Here is a 21,142-nt window from a genome sequence, read left to right as displayed (position 1 = left end):
TTTCCCGAAATACCTCCACGCACGTCCCTCAGCTCCATATGCAGATATTTCCTTTCTGCAGCCTGGCACGGGCTCTCCAGTTCCAGCTCAAGGAAGGATGCTCTGACTGAGGATTGCACACCAAGCCCTGAATGCATAAGATAGGCAGCTGTCCAAGGGGCTCAGGAGGACCCGATGTGTCCCAGAGGGGCTGCAGAATGGCCACCCCCCAGCACAGGGCTTGTATGGACTGACAGAGCCTGCAGCCATGTCTCACAGACATGGTAAGCACGGCTGTGAGTTACATATTGCAGAGATCCCAAAATTACTGGGACAGTTTCACACACAAGCTGGGGTCTGGGGGATGCTCAGTTGCTGTCCTCCAGGAAGCTGAATTCTTGGTTATTTTTAGGTGAGGATTATAAATACCTGGGTAAGGCGAGCATTTTTACATTTAAGGTTGTGTTTGCAAATGGCAAACAGTCTGTGGGCCCCAGCACTTGTGCCAGCAGCAACACAGAAACTGCTTTTGGTGGGATGGGAGGGCCCAGTGCCACCTTTTCCCTAGTCCCAGGTTCTGGAGTGAGAGGCAGCCCCTTGTCTGTGCTTCTCCCTAGAATTAGGTGCCCAGGGTGCCCTGCTGTCGTCCCAGGTGGCAGTTTGCTGGGAAATGTCCATCCTCTTTCCTGCTGCTTGCTTGACCCATTGCATCTTCATCAGCAACTCCATAGCTGTCTCCTTTCCACCTTGACCCTCATCCCTATTCCATCCCATCTCTAATGCCATCTCTGTCCCATCACATCCCCTTTCCCATCCTCATCCCAGTTCCCATCTCCATCCTCATCTTTTTCCCACCTCCATTCCCATCCCATCTCCAATCCTAATCCCCATCTTCTTCTATTCATGTCTCTGTTCTACTCCATCCTATCCCATCCCATTTCCAACACCATCTCCATCCTGTCATCACCATCTTCACCCCCATTCCCAACCTCAAACCCATTTCCATCCCCCTCCCTATGCCAATTCTCAGCTGTATCCCATTCCATCCCCTGCCCATCCCTCCACAGGGCCATATTTTGCCCTGTTTCCCAGCCCAGGGCTCACAGCACTCTCCCAGGAGTGGGACAGTGAGCTCTTGGCTTCCCTATGTAAACAGATCTCTGTGCTGCAGCATCACAGCAAGGTGAAGAGCTCTCCAAAGCCACTTCAGCAGCGTCTCGCCCATCAGCTCCATTAACCCTTTCCCACGTGGAGCCCAAGAGCTCTCCCAGGGGGGATGAATGGTGTGAAAACACATGATTTTGGCACATCACTGCTTTTCTCTCCTTGGTCCAGAGCTGTACTGCTGGATCCAAACCAACTGGGACCATTCACGAGCAGTGGTGGGACAGGGGACAGGCTCTGCATTCCCCAACACCCAGAAACATCTCTGCCCACTCTTCCTCTTTTCAGGAACCAATGCTTTTATTTATTTTTTTTTCATTTTTTTTTTTCTTCCTTCTAGAATTCAGAACGCTTTATATTTATTTATTTATTTAGTTTTAAAGAGAGAATTCAGACCCCAAACTCTGGCTAGACTGACTGTGCAAAACCAGCACTGGCCCCAAAGATCAGAGCTGGAGATGAGACAAGACGAGCATTTTCAATGAGATATTATTGAAACCGTTTGGAGAAATATCAAATGTGTTTTCATGGAAATTTCCATTTTTGAAAAAATAATTAAAAAAACGAAATAAAGGAAGGACTAAACTTGGACACGTTTATATAAATATGGAAATGAAAACTGTTCCACACGCCTTGCCAGCCCCACTCCTTCTGCCCACCCCGGAATCTCAGGTGAGTCTCAGCCCACATGCTGATGTGTAGATGTGGCACTGAGGGACAAGGCTTACTGGGCAATAAGGGTGACAGGGTTAGATGTGTTGATCTCATGCTAGATGTGATGATCTCAGAAGTCTTCTTCAACCTTAATGATTGTGTGATTCTCAGCATCCTCCTCCTCCCTTAAATCTGGCAACCACTTGCCAAGAGGCTTGGCCAAATGGCAGCAAGAGAGCACCTTCCTGGATGAGCCAGGGATGGAGATGGGGCTTTAGGGATGGGGAGGAGCTGAGTGCCCTATGGGTCCTGTCCTGCATTACGTGCCCTTGGGCCAGCAGTGTGGTGATGGATGGATGGAGCAGCAGGGCCAGGTGCGCCAACAGCCAAGCCCCAGCATTGCGAACTCCTTCCCATCTCTCCAAGAAGAAGCCCTCCTGTAGGATGCCTTGCTGTCAGCTCTTTTTTTTTTTTTCTTTGTTTCTACAGAAAATCCCAATTCCCCCAAATAATCCAGCTAAGAGTAAAAAAAAAAAAAATACAAACGTGTCATTGCATTCTCTTCCCGTCCCCGTCCCCGTCCCTCTCACACACAGGGCTTGAAAGCGCATTGAAAGGTATTCAGTGTGCACGCTGCCAATTGTCACATCTTTCAATGACAGATTTTAAATGAATGTTATTTTGCAAAGGAAAAAGAGGGGGGGAAAAAAGGAAGGAAAAAAAAAAAAAAAAAGCCCACACTGCTCATCCAAGAGCTGACAAGTCCTAACGGGCCTCATTTTCCAGAGACAAAAATAACTATTTTCAAAATTCACAGCAGGGCCTTCGCCTACACGCGCTGCACCAAGAGAAACCTGTGGGGAGAAATGTAAAACACATTGTGTAAATGGAAATGCACCGTGCATCCAAAATGCTTTTAAAGCTATTTACCCTCTTTCATCCGCGCCAGCTCCCATCAGAGCGCACGTCCGCGGGGAGCGCGGGGGCACAGCGCTGTGTCCATGTGAGGGGATGTGCTGGCACATCCTGCCCACCTGCAGGAAAGGGGAGGGTGAAGGGATGTCCGTCTCCATGACCCCGGGGCTCCATGTCCTGCAGTGATGGAGCAGATCTATGAGATCTTCCTGAGGTCTTTTGTCTGTCCTGGGCTTGGTCGTAGGATGCACAGAGAGGAACTTAGGGGTGCCTCCAGCCGTGCAGCCATGGGATCCAACCAGGCAGAGCTGGGGATGAACTATTGGGGACCTTTGAGACAAAGCTGCCTCCCATGCATCGGGCTGTCCAGAAGCGTTTGTCCTCTGCATGCATCAAGGCACTGCTTCCAACCACGTTCTTACAGGCACAGCTCCAGGGCTGCTCCTGGCCGCCCAAAGCCAGTGGAGAAGAGAAGCCATGGACAAAGGTGAGGACCTCATCACACCAAGGCTGAGTCCACCTCCAGGAAGCCATCCTTCTATAGGGAAGTATAACGGGGAAATGCCATTGTCTTGGGTTTGGGGAAGCCCTCAAGTTCCTAGATCAGGAGCAAACCAAGCAGCTGCTCAGCAGCATGTAGCAAGTCATGTATCTACAGAGAAACACCAAGGGAAAAATTGCAGCCAGACTGACTGAGGCTGGCCAGGCGCTCCGCACCCCCACCCTTGTGCTGCTGCCATGGCCAAAGCTCACAGCCTGCATGGTCCTCCAGAAGAATGTCTGGCTCTGAAGAGGCTGTGCACAGCCATGAGCCCACACTGCCTATCCCTGCTGGTCTGTCTGCCCTCTCTGTGGTCCGGCCAAGTGCAGAAGTGTTCGGGGTGAACCCCGTCCATCCCTCTCCCTCCATCCCACCCCATAGCACTGCCATCTCTATCTCCACCCTGGCCAGGCTGTGTCGGCGCTGGGGACCCTCCGCTCAGATGCGGTTGGACATGAGCCTGGTGTTCAGCTTGCGGAAGAAGGAGCGCAGTTTGCAGATTTTACACTTCTTCTTCTTGCTCCGACTCTTGGGGGGTTCCCCACCACCACCTTCCCACTCCTCCACCTCATCCTCGCTGGCCCAAGGCCCCCAAGCACCTCCATTGAAGTCGGGGTGGGCACGAGGGTTCTCAGCAGGGTAGCGCACTGGGATGGCCGTCCGGTTGTAGTGCACCAGACGGGTCAGCAACGCTCGGACGATGTCGGGGCGCTGCTCCGAGAGGTCGTAGCGCTCGTAGGGGTCTGCAGTGATGTTGAAAAGCCACACGGATTTTCTCAAGCCGTCGGTCAGCCGCTCCAGGTTCCACCAGCTGCCCGGGAAGTTGGTCAGCGTCTGCGGGGGGATCCAGTCGCTGTAACCGGGGTCCCCGGTGAGGAGCTTCCACTCCCCGACGCGGATGGAGGCCTGCACGGCCGTGTTCCAGATACCGAAGCCATCCTCCAAGGAGCCGTACTTGGCGTGGTTGTAGAGGGGGTCAATGTTATGCAGGATTTCAGTTCGCGGTGACTCCTTCCCCTCGCTGATGGCAGGCCAGACGTTGTAACCATCCAGGCCTGGGACATTGCTCAGGTTGCCCCTGGCCAGACTCACCAGGGTGGGGTACCAGTCTGTGATGTGCACCAGTGCCCAGCTGGTCCGTCGCTTGCGCTTGATCAATGGACTGTGGACAAAACCGATGCCACGCACACCCCCTTCCCAGTACGTCCCTTTGCGGCCCCGCAGCGGCCAGTTGCTTCCCCCAGAGAACGTCTGCCCACCATTGTCCGTGGAGAAGACAATCACACTGTTGTCATAATAACCATACTTCTTGAGGGCCCAGGTGATGTTCTTCACTGCCTCATCCATGCACGTCACCATGGCCGCGTACTTGCGGCGAGCGACGTTGCCCATGGAGCGGTAGCGGTAGATGTACTCCTTGGGTGACTGCAGCGGAGTGTGCACTGCCTGGAAGGCCACATAGATGAAGATGGGCTCCTTGGGGCTGTGGGATGCCAGGATCTTGCTGACACGCTGGGCGTAGAGGAAGGTGGAGTATTTCCCACTCTGGTCCCATGCCACGTTCTCCCCTTCATGCAGGTCGTAGCCGCAGACGCCTGGCCCGTCGCAGTTGTCGTAGGTGTAGTAGTCCACGTTGCCTGTCAGGGAGCCCAGGAAGGTGTCGAAGCCCCTGCGGGTGGGCAGGCACTCCTTCTTGTAGAAGCCGAGGTGCCACTTGCCCACCATGTGCGTGGAGTAGCCGGCTTCCTGCAGCTTTTGGGGCAGGGTGACCTGGTCAAGGGGCAGGCAGTTGGGCTGCCGGGGGCGGATGATGGAGTGCTGCAGCCCTGTGTGGATCTGGTACCTGCAAGAAAGAGCCAATTCAGTGGTGATGAGAGTAATGCTGGGTGGGATATGGTGGCAGTTTGTGTTCTGGAGACCCCAGCAATGTGCAGCTCTCTGTGTCACCCAGCCGAATGCCATGGAGCAAGCTCTGTGCCAGATACAGGGAGCTCCTTATCATAGAATCACAGAAGGGTGCTGGCTCAGGAAGGAAGTGGCTCCATGTGCTCCTCGGCTTTTCCCCATGGAGCCCTATGGTTGGAATAGTCCACAAAGATGTCCAACTGTCAACCCCACATGCCCACTGACCACGTCCCTCAGTGCCACATCTCCACAGTTCTCAAACACCTCCAGGGAAGGTGATCCCCCAAACTCCCTGGGCAGCTGTGACACTGCATCACTGCTCTTTCTGAGAAGAAATTTTTCCTAATAGCCAACCTGAACCATCTCTGGTGCAACTTGAGTCCTGAGTGCAGATGTATCCCCATCCTCTTCATCCTCAGATGCCTGAGCTCCCTCTGGAGCCACCAGGAGAGAGAAGAGGGTTTTGTCTGGACCCCACTGAGCTCCATCACCCCAGGCAGTAGGTGACCACATCCATAGCCACCGTATCAATGAGGGATGCTGATTAATCTGCCTCCTATAGAAAGTGCTGGGAAATCATACCAGGGCAGGGAAATCATCCCAGTCTTATTCCAGGGAAATCCCCATCAATTCCCAGGAGGCTGAAGCGTGTGCCCAATAGGATGGAGAAGCCTCCCACCCACCCTGCCCTGCTCAGTGCAGACTGAGTGAGCAGCAGGAAAAGCACAGCCCAAGGGAGAGCTAGCAGTGCAGGGGAGCATCCTTCCACCAGACAGCCCAGCAGCCAATTCCCATGTGAGAAGAAACCAACCCAATGTCTGCAGTGTCATCCACATGGAGACACCTCACCCCACCACCAGAGGACCTCATGGGCAGGGACTGCCTTTTCTCAAAATGACTTTGGTTGCCCAACATTTTCACTGCTGGTGACCTGCCACGTGCTATTACAAAACCATGCAAAAATCAACTCTTTACCCAACAGGGCCAGGAAGGCTCTTTTCTCTAGAGGATTTCCAGCACAGAATCATAGAATAACCCAATCTGGAAGGGATCCATCAGGAGTCCAACTCCAGCAGTGATGAAGTACCTACCAACATATTGGAATACCTGCCTTGCGATGAGCGGGGCTTGAGCCTTGCAGAGCTATGGGAGAGGAGAGGTCCCATATAGGTATGAGCTATGGTGGCTTACCGGCCGGTGATCAGCTGGCTGCGGGACGGCGTGCAGATGGGCTGGATGTAGTAGTTCTCCAGCTTCACGCCCTCAGCTGCCAACCTGTCCAAGGTGGGCGTCTGGATGTCAGAGCCGTGGTACCCGACGTCGTGGTAGCCCTGGTCGTCAGTCAGGATGAAGATGATGTGCGGCGGGCGGGTGAAGGAAGGAGGCAGCGATTTCTCCATGGGGCTCGTAGCCACATCAGCCACCAAGCCAGGCTTCATCCAGTCCCACGATAAATAGCCAAAGCTGAGCAGGCTGACCAGCGAGAAGCCGGTGAGGGCGTACACAGCCATCCCAGAGCGGTGCGCGCTGCCCACAGAGCGACCTACAGCCCCGGCATCACAGTGACACGTGGGGATGTCCCCTCCTCGGACAGCCCCCAGCTTAGGGGATGGCGGGTGGGAGTGGAGCGGGACGAGCTCCCATCGAGGCACGCTCACACGCACACAAAGAGCCCGGAGCGGCGGGGCTGGGTTGCGATCGGTCAAAAGAAAACAAGCATCGCGCCGCTCCAATCAAACCCACATGCACGGCTTTCCTTTCCTCACGCGGTGATTAGGAACAGCCCCAAAGCAACTCGGAGTGCTACAAGCACTCTTTGGCTTCTCAACGCGTCTTTTTTTTTTTTTCTTTTCTTTTCTTTTTTTTTTTTTCCCTCTTATTTCTTTCCAAAGCAGCACAGAAAACCCACTCCGCAGTGAGCGGCCGCCTTCTCCTCCGCCCCAGCGCCGTGTTGGCTCAGGATGAGCCGATCCTTTTACTTACACTCCCGCAGAAGAGGGTGCTAAAGTTCAAGCCCAGCAGTGCCGCGCTCCCGTCCTCACCCGTTGGGGAACAGCCGCTGTGTCCTTTTCTCACCGTCCTCTCCCGAAGAATTTCTCGACCAGCCCACACCACCATGGCTTTTTATCCTCTTTTTTTTTTTTTTTTTTTTTTTTCCCTTCTTCTCTCTTTTCTCAAAGTCTTTCTCAGTCTGGAAACTCAGCGCTGTGGGTTGGGCAGGAGGGCTGCGCAGAGCCACGCGGGCGGTGAGGACACGGGGATGCAGCCTCCGATGGACACCGTGAGTCCACACAGCTGCCCGGACCGTGGGCGCAGCGTCCAGGTTTATGGGGAGCCGCAAGCTCGGCCCCTCCCCGCTCGCTCAGCGACTCCAGGAAAAAGCTGGGAAAACCCAAAGCATGCAGGGTCCTAAGCGGGGCTGCCCGCCTCTCCACAGCACGGCCCCTGCGGTGCGATGCTCAGCCCCGACCTGCAGCCCCACGGCACCCATCCAGCCCCATGCAGATAGGGCAAAGAAAGGAGAGCTGCAGAAACTTGTTGGGACGTCTCCAGTGTTGAAGCAGGCCGCTGCAGGGCGTGCTGACAATTATGTATATGTATGTATTATGGGATGGGGACTGCTGCACCCATTTTATAAGTGGGGAAACTGAGGTAGAAAGGGACTGTGACTGCCATGGTCACAGACAGCCCAGGGCAGGGTTTGGTGTAAAATAGGTGTTCATGCCCATACAAAAGTGCTGATCTAGGCGAAGGGTACTGGGACAAGGGGCCACATTGTTTTGCCTCAGTGCTTTAGGGGAGTTTTGGGAGAGCTGAGAGAGATACTCTTGTGTAACTCCTTTTGCAGGGTCTGCATCCATGAGGGATCAGGACAGCACTGAGCATGGCACACACCTCTCTCCTTGACTTTCCTTAGGGCAGGACTTGGCACAGGACAGGGGGTTTGGAAGCGCACACCGATCACAGAACACAGGAGATCCAGGTGAGCATTTTGGCACCATTATGACCCTTGTGTGGATGGGAACAGAGGACTCCCAACACATAGTGCAACCCAGCACGTTCCCCCCCAGCCTGTGCACACCCCATGTCTGCCTTCAGGACTGCAGGGCTGCAATGGCAAGGGCTCAGCGTGGGCTTTGGGATGGCTCTGCAGAGCATTAGCTCCCAGGAGCAGCTGAGCCAGATGGCTCCCCTCTATAGGGCCCCCTGTCCCCTTCCCTCTGAGCCCCCCCCACCATGTCCTCCCTTCCCTCTGTGGGCCCCCCACTCACTCCCCCCTCCCCCAGACTTCCCTCTGCCAGGTCCCTCCACAGTCCTCACATCCTCTCCCCTGGGCCTCCCCCTGCTGTGTCCCCCCCTGGGCTCTGCTCTCTTAGCCCCTCCGCATCCCCTCCCCTGCACACCCTTTTCCTTGGGCTCTCCTCCTCCACATCCCCTCCCTGGGCTGTCCCCACATTCTCTGCCCCAGACACTCCCCCACATCCATAGCCCTCCCATCCCATGTCTCCCCACCACCCCACATCAGGCACGCTGGGGCACAGAAGTGGGGACGTTTGGCTCTTGGCTGTGCCTTTCCCTGCAACCCTTCAGCAAGGTTTGATTAATCCCTGGGGGTTCATCAGTTCATCTTTCTTTCCTTCTGCTGCTCCTCTCCTCCCTTCCCCACTCTCCTTTGCACTGCTCTTCTCCCGCACGTCTCTCCGCTCTCCCCTGAATTCCTCAGCTTTGAATAATTCCCTCTTTGTAGAAAACAACTGGACTTGATGAAAGGGTGCTGCTCAGGAAGGAGGTATCTCCACGCACCTCTAAGATCCCCAAATCCAACCCCAACCCAGCCCACCATGACTGCATCCCTCAGTGCCACATCTCCATACTCCTTGAACACCTCCAGGCAGAGCGACCCCCCGGCTCCCTGGGCAGCCTGTGTCAGATTTTCCTAACACCTAACATGAGTAAATGGTGCCGTCGGAGCAGCCCTGCTGGGATTGTTTGAGGCAGGAGATGGGAGCAGCTGTGAAGGAGGAGGAAGAGGAGGGAGAGGAAGAAATGAGAGCTCTAAGGTTCAGGTCAGGACGATTGCAGCCGGCGGCGACGCTGTTCTAGGGGTGATTAATGCATCACAAGGTCCACGCATGGAAAAAGTGCTCAGGGCCTGTAGTCACCCCTGTCACTGCTGGGAACTGATGGCAGTCACTTGCCCGGTCTCGCTCTGAGATGTCTCAAGAGCTGGGAGCTTCCTTGGAGAGCTTCAGCATTGCACAACAGGGAGGATTCCCCTGGCAACCCGCCTGGCTACAGCTGCTGATGTTGGCATTCTCAGTCCAAGCCCTCAGCCGCTTTGGTCCCGCATCTGCCCAGGCAGTTCTGCCAGCCCGCAGCAATGGGGAGCCTCGTGGGGGTGAGAGCTGCAGGGCTGGCAGCATCGCAGCATGCAGAGCATCCCCCAGCTCTGCCCACCAGACCGAGCGCTTCCATGCACTTACGGGCACTTTCCAGTTGAGACCATACCTCTACAGCAGCGATGGGTGAAGCCATCAGACAAAGGCTTCAGGGCTCCTTTTGGTGCTTTCCAGCCTGGAGCAGCACACGAGATGCTCTCCAGCCATCAGCATAAGGCAGTGAGCATTGACCGATGTCCCTGCAGCTGGCACAGTGGCTCACATTTGCACAGCTGCTTCTCTAACCAAATATTTGGATATTAGCTCTTTTTTTCTTTTTTCGTTATTAATTTAATGTGGCCTGGGGCAAGAATTAAAATAATCACAGCCCTTCCTGCTTTCTCTCCCCACCACCTCCAGCTCCGGCCGCACTCGTGTTTGGGCTCCAAGAGCATTTGCTGCACACCGGGTTATGCAAACAGCTCTCTGCATACTTCTCAGTGGCTGCGATTTACCATAATGGCCACACAGCAAAGTTTAAAACTAAGCCTCAAATCTCCTTTTTTTTTTTCTTCCCCCTTTTTCTTTATTTTTTAACCCTTTTCGGAGCCGGAGCCCCTTCAGCCCTCAATACCGCCTTTCTCTCGCCATCAATGAGGCATTATGAGCAGGGGAATTATTGAAAGCAGAACTCCCAGGCTGTACAATGGGAGCTCTGTGCAAGGCAAATATTGCACAATCTGTTTGCACGCTGCAGGCTCGCTGCCCTGCCCCCTCAGCAGCCCCACTCCCAGCTCACGCCTCAGCCTCCGGACAGCCAAAACGGGACCTCAGACCGAGAAATAGGCAAGGTTTTAACAAGTCCCCTCTCTCTTCCTTCAGAGCAAGACACATCTGACCCAATGGGAGCAGAGGGGGCCTTGCAAATCACAGCGCCTCGCTCCCGGCTCTCAGATGTTTAAGGGTTTCCGCTCTCCGCAGCCAACGTGTGATGCATTGGCTTTTTTTCTTTATTGGCGTGATGAAAGAGCTGAGGCAAGTCTGGAAAAGGAGCGTGCGGTCCTGAGAAAGAAGTGAGCTTGTTATTTTGTCTAGAGGGGGAAAAGGGATCACAGGGCGGTGTGAGGCTGTGAGGAGCTGAATGCAGGGCTCTCCTGTGAGCTGTTCTGCAAAGGGAAAAGCTCAGAAGCGCTCCGCTGTTGGGAGAGGGGTGTCAACAGAGCTTCTAAACACACCATCCTTTGCTCCCTGGAAGCTGAAATCAAGGGAGGAGAAAACAGCAAATTGACTTTGACTTCTGCTTATGCAACCCTCGTCATTGCCCAAACTGCGAGGATGGTCACAGCAGTGGGGAGCAGTGCTATCGGCGCAGGGAGCAGCCCCTGCAGCACGGCAGCAGTCCCTCTGGCAGGGGCTCAGCAGCACCACTGGATGTTGTTCTCGGAGCCAAATGGCTCTTTCCAATACCCTGCCCATGTTCCTGCCATTTGCTCGGATGAAAATAATCATCATCATCATCAAAACGCACTTAGAGGCCATCACGCAATATTAGAGCCTTCTCTAATGTAAACCATCTCCTCTCACAGCACATGCTGGGCTTGGCCAGGGTTTGTTCCTACTGTTGCTGCTCCCCTTGCTCCTCTCCTGGCTGCCTGGCACCACCCAAACAAGTAAAAAATCCTCAAATAAGAGTCAGTTTGTCTCAGGGTAAGGAATTTTTCTTTTCTGTTCTTAAACCCCATTGATACATCTTAATGACTCTGTGGGTTCTCTTCTGAAATCAGTTAAACATTCCTGCTCACATTTGTTTTCCTCTGGCAGACCCCAACCCATTGGCCTCACTCCCTCACAGCATCCCTCCCTTTTCCCAGCTCTGTGCACTGCTGCTCATCACCTCCTTCCCTCCCCTCTGTAATGACTGGCATGCTCACTTTCAAGAGCTGATGAGCTGGAGAGGAGCCTCTGGGTTTGGCGTGGCTCCTTTTTTCCATGTCTTACAGCAAGCTTTCCACTCTGCTTGGGTGCTCTCCCTCTTCCTCCTGCCCCAGGCATGGGTTTCCAGGCCCCAGATCCAGCCCTGCACAAGCCAGGCTCTCCCTTGTGCCCCATGGTGCTGCTGGAGATGTCCCAACCAATGCAACTTGGAGATGCCATATACCATGGGTTAGGTGTGAGGAATCCCCCTGAACAGGGCAGCTTTGGTTGGGAAGATGGAAGACGCTGAGGACAGATGGTTTGTGCCTTGTCCCATCCATTCTCACAGTTAAAGTTCCTTGGGTGGATATGGCTTTGTCCTTCACCCCACCAGAAGGTCAATTTTCATTTACAATAATAGTAATAAAAATATACTATTTAATAATAAAAATAAAAACAAAACCCAGCAGTTTCTTTGCCTCCAAACCCCTTTGAAGCAGAGAAGGACCCAAAGTGGTGAAAGGAAGGATTTAAGCATTTAACATAATTGCTTTCTGGACCTGCTGCAGTGTGACCCTGGCACTGGTTTCCCCCCCCTATTGGTTTTGGACTCCCCACCCTCATTCCTGAGGCAGTTTATCACAGGATACACAGCACCCCCCAACTCCTCAAAGCATGCAGGGCGCAGGCATCACCTCCAGCCTCACCCAGCTCCATGAAAAGGCACAATTCTTCCCAGCACCACCTGGGCACAGTCACAGCCCCACTCACTGCAGTGCCACACTCCCTCCCATGGCTGCGGGCACCCCCAGCTCTCTCCAGCCCTTTCCATCTTTCCTTCCAGGTGCAGCCTCTTCAAAGAGCTGTGTTCTGGCTGGCAGGGTGCAAGGTCCAGCAGCGAGATGCTTTCCTAACACACGGGAAAGGAGGGGCATAAAACCCCCGCACTCCCCCAGCTTGGCACAAGTGCTTGCAGCAAACAAGGAGCCCTTTCTTGCTCAGGGATTGCCTGCTTGTTTATAGCCCTGGCCCAGATCAGAGCAAGGAAAACACACCTGTGTGAGCCAGCCGGGCTTGCACCTGCGAGCTACTAGGGGAGTGGTGCCTGTTTGCCCAGGATGTGTTTTCTTCGTGCCCTACTTCTCCCCATAGCACCATGAGCTGCTTTTGCAAAGGGCTGCTGTAGGTTCTGCTTGCTGGAAGCACAATGGAATAGGCAAAGAGCCCAATTAGGCACTGCATTGCTTTATACAAAAGGTATCAATAACTCAGCAGAAGAGCTGAGAGCTCGCTCTCACTGGAGATGCCAAGAGCGCAAATTGCCTGCTTGTAAGAGAAAGGCTTAATTTCCATAGAACATGACAGATTAAAGTGAGAGTGGGTGGGTCCATTCTATTATTCATCAGCACTCCCTGCTAGCAGGAGGTGCCGTGCTGTTGCTTTGAAGTTTCTTCGAAGGCATGGGGTGCCCAGGGCCGTCCTGTTGGGGTAGAAGGCACAGTACCCAGAGATGGAGCTCCCCCCACCCCGGCACTGCGACACAGCCCCACTGCTGAGGATGATGATTCCCAGGCATGAGTCAGAGCAGAAGGTCCTCATTGAAACCCGGAGACCTGGCAGAGTTCTGGACCCTGACCAAGGGATTGCTGTGCTGCGGTGTTAGTCATGCCCAAAGGCCAGCAGAGCTTCCTCTCTCATTGCTGTGCGGTGAGCTCTGTCAGCCCGGAGCGCATTCTGGAGGTTGGATTTCTCACTCCTGAATGGGAAACAGAGCAAAACAATGAGAGAAAACCAAGTTTCCATCAGCTGCATTTCTCAGGGAGCGTTTCACTCAAGTGGAAAGCTCGAGGAGTGATTCTTTGACACTTTTCATTTGCAGCTAAACCCTGCAAGAGGAGGATATTTGGATACTGTAAGAAAGTCTGTGGGGCAGCCCCCTGGTGCAGCAGGGTGGGGGAGGTGTATTTACCCCCATGTGGGCAGCAGGGAAAGCACCGTGTTCAGCACAGAGTAGCAGTGACCAAGCAGAAGGCAGTGAACCCAACCATGGTGGGCTGCCACCACTAAGGGGATAAAAGGATACATCATCTCCTGCACTGCTGCAGGTAGAAAACCCTTATTATTAGCCCTCGGGCATGTTTTCCTGAACGTTTCTACTAGAAACAAATCCCTTCTTGGGCTGTGGGCGCAGGATCTGCAGCACTGTGCCCATATCTCCATCCCACCCATTGCCACTGGGGGTTTTCTGCTCCCCGTCACGTGCAGGGTGGTTGTCGGGAGGCTGAGAGTACCTATATCAATGCTGCAGAGGGTGATTCATTATGATCTGCAGTAATCCTGAAGCTATACAAAATCGCTAATAATAGGGCTTTGAAAGCGACATGTTAGCCGAGATAAAAACTGCCTGCAGCCAAACCCAATCCTGTTTTGCTGAAACTATAAATAAAAAGGTATAGCCCAGGAACGAGAGCAGAAGGTGCAGCTCAGCCCAGGATCTGAGATTGGGATTGGGATCCTGCCCTAGGAAAGCACACGCGGGAGAGGCAGATGCCTTCTGTTGGTTCTGGAGCGGGCAGAATAGCAGCCCCGCCACCGCTGAGGCCTCGAAAATCTCTTTGCCATTAACACCGCGTGCTGCAATGGAGCGCGGCGCTGACACGGCCAAAGTCAACAAGAACTTTGCAGGGATTTTAGTGGTGTTGGGGGCAGCTTCACGGCTGGAGCCAGCTGAGGATTTACTGTCACCATTTTCACCGAGGACTGTAAAACTCCGCGTGCCGCAACTTGGTCGTTAACGTTGGCTGTAGGCTTTCAAGGTTCTGCTTTGGGAAGAGCGTTGCTCCTCTCTTTCATCCCTATAGCTCTGCCCGCAGACCGGGGCGATGTTTTCTTCCCTGGGGAAGCCTTTATAGTGCATCCAGGGCACAGGTTGGGGAAGGAGTGGGTCTGCTCCACCTCTGCCCACTTCCCCACCGCGGCTCCAGGGAGGCTCAAAGGAGCCCTTCTTAGTTTTTTGTCCAAACAAATCGCGCGGCGTTTCACACCGACCACTTTAAACGAAACCAGACTGTTTAGTCCAAGTGATTACTCATAAGCAGCATCTAATTACTCCTAGTATTTGAAGAGAAAATAGAAAAATCTCCTTGGAGTATACGCTGCAGCTTCGAGGAGAGCCCTGAATGCACGTCCTCCTTCCCCATTACAGCCAAACACCAATACACCCCATGTCCCTGCAATGCCTGGTCCCCACACACACCCCAAAGCTCCCAGGGTGTGATTGGCCCCTTTTCCATCTAAGCAAATGCTCCTGATGTACTCTATCAGTGCATGCGCTGGTGCAGATCTCCCTCCTGCTATATCCTACTGGTACACACACCAGTGCATGCACCAGAGTGAGATCCAACCCCATTCCATAGAAAAGCAGCTGATCCCGGTGACACAACGAGCTCCCACCCAGCAGCAGATAGGATGAGGGCTGCCCTCCTGCCCGGTGCTCTGCAGGCGTTTCCAGGCCAGCACTGGATGAGGTTAGGAGGCAGCTGGCTGACGATCAGCGCCGGAGATGTCATCAAGCCCACACCCGCTGCCGTGGTCTCCTGGGATGGTGGAGGATGAGATTCAGCCTTGGAAGCATCCCAGAGTGCTTTAATCTTCTGTCTCAGATGTTGCTTCGGGTGGCTGCTGTAAAAGCAGAAATGCAGAGATGGCTGTGCAAGAAGCCCCCTGTCTGTGTTGCTCACTGGGGATGCCCTGCCTGGAAGGCAGGAGAGGGGACAGGGGTGAGCAGTGGAACTGCTGCTTCCCCCAAAGAAGGCCACAGGGTCTGGGATCTGCCCTGGACTGCCCATGGGTACACTATGAGAATCCCAAGCACAGGGGCTTTGCAGATGCACCCAGGATGAGCCACCTGGACAGCAAGAGCTTGAAAGGGATGTATGGAGCAACTTTGAGCTCCAAGGCCACAGCCAGCAGCATGAGCGGGCAATGTAGGAACAGAAAGGCCCCAAGCCCCAGCAGCCAGGAGGAACAGGGCATCATTGCATTGCCTTCGGATATTTACTGAGCTCTCCGTTTTTCCAGAATTGCTCTGAAACATGGTATTTGCATTAGACCACCAATACAGAGCAAGGGTGAGGTTTCTTTCCTTGCCTGCTGCAGCAGTGGATGGGAATTCTCCCCTCTTTTGGCAATGGGAACACGTTGCTGATGCCAGCACCAATGCTAACTGAAACCAAGTGGAAAAAAAGTCCTCAGCTTCCCAGCACCAGGATCCCATTTCCAGCCAGCAAAGCCTCCAGCAAGGATTTCCAAGAGCCTCTGGTCACCCAAGGGCAGTTCAGTCCCCACTGGGCTGTGTCCTGCACCAGCTGGGGACATCCCTGCATTTGTCCAAAGCCACCACCGCGCAATGGGACTCTGTCACCCTCTTGTGGCTACAAGGGCTGACGTTGGCTGGAAACGTCCCACCCAATTCCCAACCCACTCAAATCTCAGAGAGGAAATCAAAGGCAGAGGGAGGCTCACTCGGCTCTATCTGAAAGCCATTGTGATGATGTCCAAGTTTCTAAAGAAACTTGGATAAAACCCCAGAGATTAACAACAGCTCAGGGCTTTTCTGCGTACTGGAGTTTTGTCTGCTTCCAAGAGAAACATATATATGAGCTTCGGTGGAATTTCTGTGTACGTTTTTTGGCGGAGTGGCCACAATAAACCCCTTTACTGCAATAAGATAAGGCAAGGATCTCTCTGCAGTTCCCCAGGAGAGGCTGGAGATGGCTGTCTGACCCATGTGTGTGTGTTATTCCTGCATGAAACTTGAGCTTTTCAGGTACACAGAAATCCATCTGGACAATGCAGATGGAGGCAGCATGGGGTACATCCCAATGGAGCTGCTCCCCAGCCCACGCTGCTCTCTCCATCCCCTCCTTTTCCTGCCTCACAGCTTTTGACATGAGTTAAAGCAGCAGAGGAACGCCTGGTGGGGGAAAAATAATCCCCCAAAGCTCCGGTTCAGGAACGCAAACACAGCCCCTGTCCCACTCCTTCCAGGTAGAGCTGCTGCAATCTGGGTAAACACAGCAGGTCTGCCCCAAGTGTTGGTGTTGGCTGCACTCACCTCTGGGCTGCCAGGGCTTTCAGCAGGGCTATACTTACAGCTGGCCCTGAGCAGGGCTGGGAGGGGGGAGTTAATCACAACAGCCCTTCTGCTTGCTCCATTGACATAGATCTGAGAGAGAAACGAGGAATTAAATGGTTTACTGCTGCCATGCCAGTAGGCACACAAGCAGTTGGATATACCCAGTGATGTATTTCCCATCTAGATTGCTAAGATTAAGCATATTGCAACCAAATTTTAATGCCACGTCTTCTACTCATTAGAGTTCTCAAATCTGTTCTTCCAGCTACACAAACTAAAAGGCTGCTTTATATTCTGTAGGTTTAGAGGTGGCTTTTTTCCACAATTAATTAGTTTGAAGCTAACAGGGCTGGGTCTATTGGTTCCAGTAATGGAGCCATTGGGATATGCATAGATACAGATATATTTTTTCACTTCTGAACTGCTGTTTCTCATCTGGCAGTGACTGAGTCAATATTATTTGATGCCGGTCTGCTTGCTTGGGCGAAATGACCCGACCATCCCTAGCAAATCCTAGCAGTAGGAGACCACATCACAGCCCCTGGGTTTGGCTCTGCGTTCCCATCCCAGCAACACGGCCATGGGGCCAAGGGACAGGCATGGGGATATGGCCCCACTCCCCAAAGGGACCACAGGTGAAGCTGGAGCTGGTGAGGATGACTCTGCTGTGCCAATCCCTTTACTGGGGACAGAGTCCCTGCACCTTGTGTGGAAATCCTATAAATGTAACATGGGAATGCAGTGTAATGTATAATCCCTGTGTAACCAAAGCCAGCCTGGAGTAGATGTTTCAGTGGGCTCAGCTTTGCCTTCACAAATGTGGCTGGTTAGTTAGTTAATGTCACTTGGACAGCCAGGTCCTGAAGGGCACCTGCTGCTGGTGGATGCCTAAAATGACCCTAATTGTGTTTGGGAAGCAGGAGGCAGAGAGTTGCTTGAGCGAGGCCGAGTCACAGTGGAGCCATGTACACAAAACAATGCCATGATTCATCTGAGATTGCCATAACCCATCACATTTCATCAGGATGCTGTGGCATTTAAAATGGCATTTCCTCCCATCTGTTGTGCATTAGCAGACAAAGAAAAGGAGGAGGGGGAAGAGAACAGCTGAATAAGAGAGGGAAAAAATGGGATTCTGGAGTGAGGCTGTTCCTGTGGCAGCTCCTTGTGAAGCTGTGGGTCGAGGCAGGGGAACTCATTGCAGACCCTCAGCCCCACCCTGCCCCAGCTCCAGCCCACGCTGCTCCCCCAGGCACACAGCGAGGGATGCTGACGGCCTGGGTGACTCAAAGCCTCGCAGAACAGCACCTGGCAACTCACTGTGCACGCAGAGATGCGCAATGCTGGCTGAGGGCTGGTAAATTGGGGGCAGGAGGAAAGCAAGTCCCTCAGGCCCATCTCCGTGGCCTTTTCCTCCTCTTCTCTTCCTCTGATTTCACACTGCCTGCTCCCTTCCTTCTTTGATTTCCCTTGGAAATAAGAACCTCTTCCTCCATCCCAACTTCTCCCTTCACAACACCCCCTTTCCTCTCACTCTTTCACTCCTGTGCTCTCACCTTCTCTCCCCCCTGTCCCTTTGCAGTTCCCTGCCCTACTCTTTCCACTTCCATCCATCTCTCTTACACTCCTCTCATCTTGCTCCATCCCCATTTCCCTGCAGGAGCATCCCAGCAGCAGAACACCAGAAGAGCCATTGAACAGCTGCCCTAGAGATGCTGTGTGAAGCATCCTGATGATCTTGCCTAAAATGGGGTACAATCTGGGTCAGACTCATGGTTGGGGAGAGTGATCTGATGCTAAGACCCACCAGAGTCATCTGCTGAAGGTGACAATGCTCCTGTTCCCAGACAGACAACCCACACCTTGGACAGGAGATCCAGCAGAGGCAGAATGAGCAGTTGGAGGAAGAAATTCCTCAGGCAAACATCTGGGACCACTCAGTATCCTGACCCCATATATTCCATGCACCATGCCAGCATCTCTACAGAAGCAGACCCCATAGATGCTGTGTACTACACCAGCATCCCTAAGGATCACAACATCTCTTCACTTTGTTTCATGCAACCTTTTAATTCCCCAAAGCAGCAACAGGCAGAATCAGCCGCATGCCCGAAAACTACACCCAGCTAAGCAGCACCAGATAAAAATGTCCATACATGGCTACATCACGCTAATGCTGCAGACTTGTAAGTGGACAAATACACAGAAATGATGCTTGTAGCTTCATGAACAGAGAGCAGAGAAGTGTCCCTGCAAGCCCAAGGGTCCAGCAGACGTGCTTAGAGACTGTTAGATTCCATAGGGCGCAGAGGAGGAATGACAGCGCCATGCAGCTGCTAGCAGCTCCCCAAGCCCGGGTTTGGCCAGGATACAAACAGTCATTCAGAATGGAATAGGTGTGGACAAGTTTTACCCCGAGCAATAAGCAAATAGCATGTGAAAGTGGCAGCGAGCAAAGCTCTCAGCTTGTGAGGCTGAGGGCATGGAGCGGGCTGTGTGGTTATTAGCAGACTGAGCTGGCTACTAAATCACAGCCGTGTTATCCCCTGTCTGGATTTGACACTTCTTCCTCCGATCTATTCGTGACTCAGTGTCTTGGCATGGAAAAAGCATACCCAAGGGGTTAGCTTTTGAAATCCACCAGGGACATTTCACCTTCCTAAAATAAAGAGTGGGCAAAATACTTTCAATGTCTTTCCAAAAAAATGCAGAAAAAAAAAATCACTCCTTAATAAGAGTATGTTGTTGGGTTTCAGCTGGCTTTGGGCTGAGGTCAATTTTCCTATTTATAATCATGCAGCTGTTTGCTGACTGAATAACTGTATTTATTATTTGGCATGTTTACCAAACGCCTCAAATACCTTCTCTACCTGTAATTGTGGTGCAGAGTATATATTTATATTTTTCAGATTAGTCCATTCAAGTGGCTTGTGTTACTACCAGGCTCTGCACTGTGGTTTCCTAAGGGTATTCATGGCTTGAAGGTGTAAAACTTTGGACTCGGGTGACCCTGAACTGTAGCAGACACTTGAGGAAAAAATGGAGTATGTTTTAAAAGTCATTTGTCCGTGGGCATCCAGGCTTTAACATTAAGAAATGTGTAGATGTGGTACTTAGGGACACAGTTTAGTGGGCAGTAGGTGGACAGTTGGACTAGGTGGCCTCAGAGGTCTTTTCCAAACTTAATGATTCTATGATCCTATACTCTACTTGCCATTCTTGTAAGAAGCACCTTCCGAACATGTTTTCTCTCCACCTATGTCAACTCTGTCTTCTTCCTTTCCACATTCTACTGGAACTGGCCAAAACCAAATCCAACCCCTTTTTCATGTGACATTAGTTAGGAGAGCTTTGTTGCCTTGGAGAGATCCCCTCCTTTCTGCCCAAAGTGTGGGCATCCCTTCCTTCATCAGTAGATCCTTGTGCACCATGGAATATGCAGGGATAGAGGTGGAAGAGGTTGGGTTGGTTTTTCCATTTCCAGAGGCCCCTGACGTTATCTTCTTCAGGCATTTGCTCCAGGCCACATTGGCTCTATATGCTCTGCCCTGGTCAGTCCACCACAGGACGCACAATTCAGGATTTTCTGCCCCAGCATGCTTTCCTTACCTGTTTCTTCCCCTCCTTAGCTGGAGAATTGGGTCTCCAAAGCAGATGCTGGCTGATTAGACTCCTGCCTTTGTGCGAGGTCATCCTGGAGCAAGGGAATGCTGTCCTGGTCAGCCACAGCATCACCCTTGCAGTGATGCCACAGCCACATTTACAGCAATCTTCAATGACTGTCTGTGCTGGGGGAGGTCACCCCTAGAAATGCCTAGCCATGTCTGTGCTTCATTTACAGGAGCTGTAAACCTGCCACCTGGCTGGTGGCTTTATTGCTTTGGATGATGCTGGTGTCAAAGAAATTTGATGTGGGAGCCAATTGGAACACAGTCAGTTTTATATTTAATCTTTGCTATAAACGCAAATAAAGGTTCTGTATTTTGAGTGAGTGACAGACAAGCCACGGTCATTATTAAACCTTCTAAAAATAAACCTCTGCCAAAGTGACAGGAGCCAGATTTTTCCTGGAAAGTATCAGCATGGGGAGGGGGGTAACAGGGCAGCCCTTCTGCCATGCAGCCTGTCTCCAACAGCTGCACTGTGTCAGGAGCTCCTTCTCATTATTTGCTTTGTTTTGCCCCCAGAATGCCTGAGCAGATCCTTGCAGCAGCTTCATGTCTATCGAACAGTAAATCACTCCAGGGCAGTGAGGCCTCTGTCCCCACAAGAGGAAAATTTAGTGGCTGTTGCTGAAATAATCACTGCCTCGTTGGTTATCAGCCTGTCCTCATTGTGGGAGGTGTCTGATCTCCTGCTGGAATGCAGTAATGTAAGAAGCATCAGTATGTATCCCGAATATCTCTTGAGCTCCCCGGGCTCAGATGGTGCCTAGGTTTGGCTCCTGGGCATAGCTCAGTTTGCCCCAGAGGTTGCCCCTCAGCATGGGGCTGGATGGAGCTCCTCAGGAGAGGCTTGTTGCCTTGTTTGGGTCCCCCTCAGAACTCAGTTCGC

The 21,142-nt window shown here is 52.7% G+C and overlaps 1 protein-coding gene across 1 annotated transcript; it reads right to left on the bottom strand.

Moving 5' to 3' along the window:
* Positions 1 to 1,426: 1,426 nt before the first annotated feature.
* ARSI (arylsulfatase family member I) lies at positions 1,427 to 7,303 on the bottom strand. The gene is made up of 2 exons (XM_031598283.2): positions 6,350 to 7,303; positions 1,427 to 5,096 (listed from the first exon to the last, which is right to left on the bottom strand). The coding sequence occupies exons 1-2, from the start codon at positions 6,667 to 6,669 to the stop codon at positions 3,692 to 3,694; spliced, it is 1,725 nt and encodes a 574-aa protein (XP_031454143.1). The 5' UTR covers positions 6,670 to 7,303; the 3' UTR covers positions 1,427 to 3,691.
* Positions 7,304 to 21,142: the final 13,839 nt, after the last annotated feature.

This window comes from Phasianus colchicus, chromosome 15 (assembly GCF_987193195.1).
Source record: "Phasianus colchicus chromosome 15, bPhaCol1.hap1.1, whole genome shotgun sequence".
Classification (NCBI taxonomy): domain Eukaryota; kingdom Metazoa; phylum Chordata; class Aves; order Galliformes; family Phasianidae; genus Phasianus; species Phasianus colchicus.
Note: the sequence above shows the minus strand (reverse complement) of the source record. Positions and strands in the feature narration are given on the sequence as shown.

Coding starts and splice junctions, on each gene's coding strand:
- ARSI (XM_031598283.2), bottom strand. CDS start 6,669: ATGGCTGTGTACGCCCTCACCGGCTTCTCGCTGGTCAGCCTGCTCAGC. Junction 5,097..6,349: donor AGCCAGCTGATCACCGGCCG/GTAAGCCACCAT, acceptor TCTTTCTTGCAG/GTACCAGATCCACACAGGGC.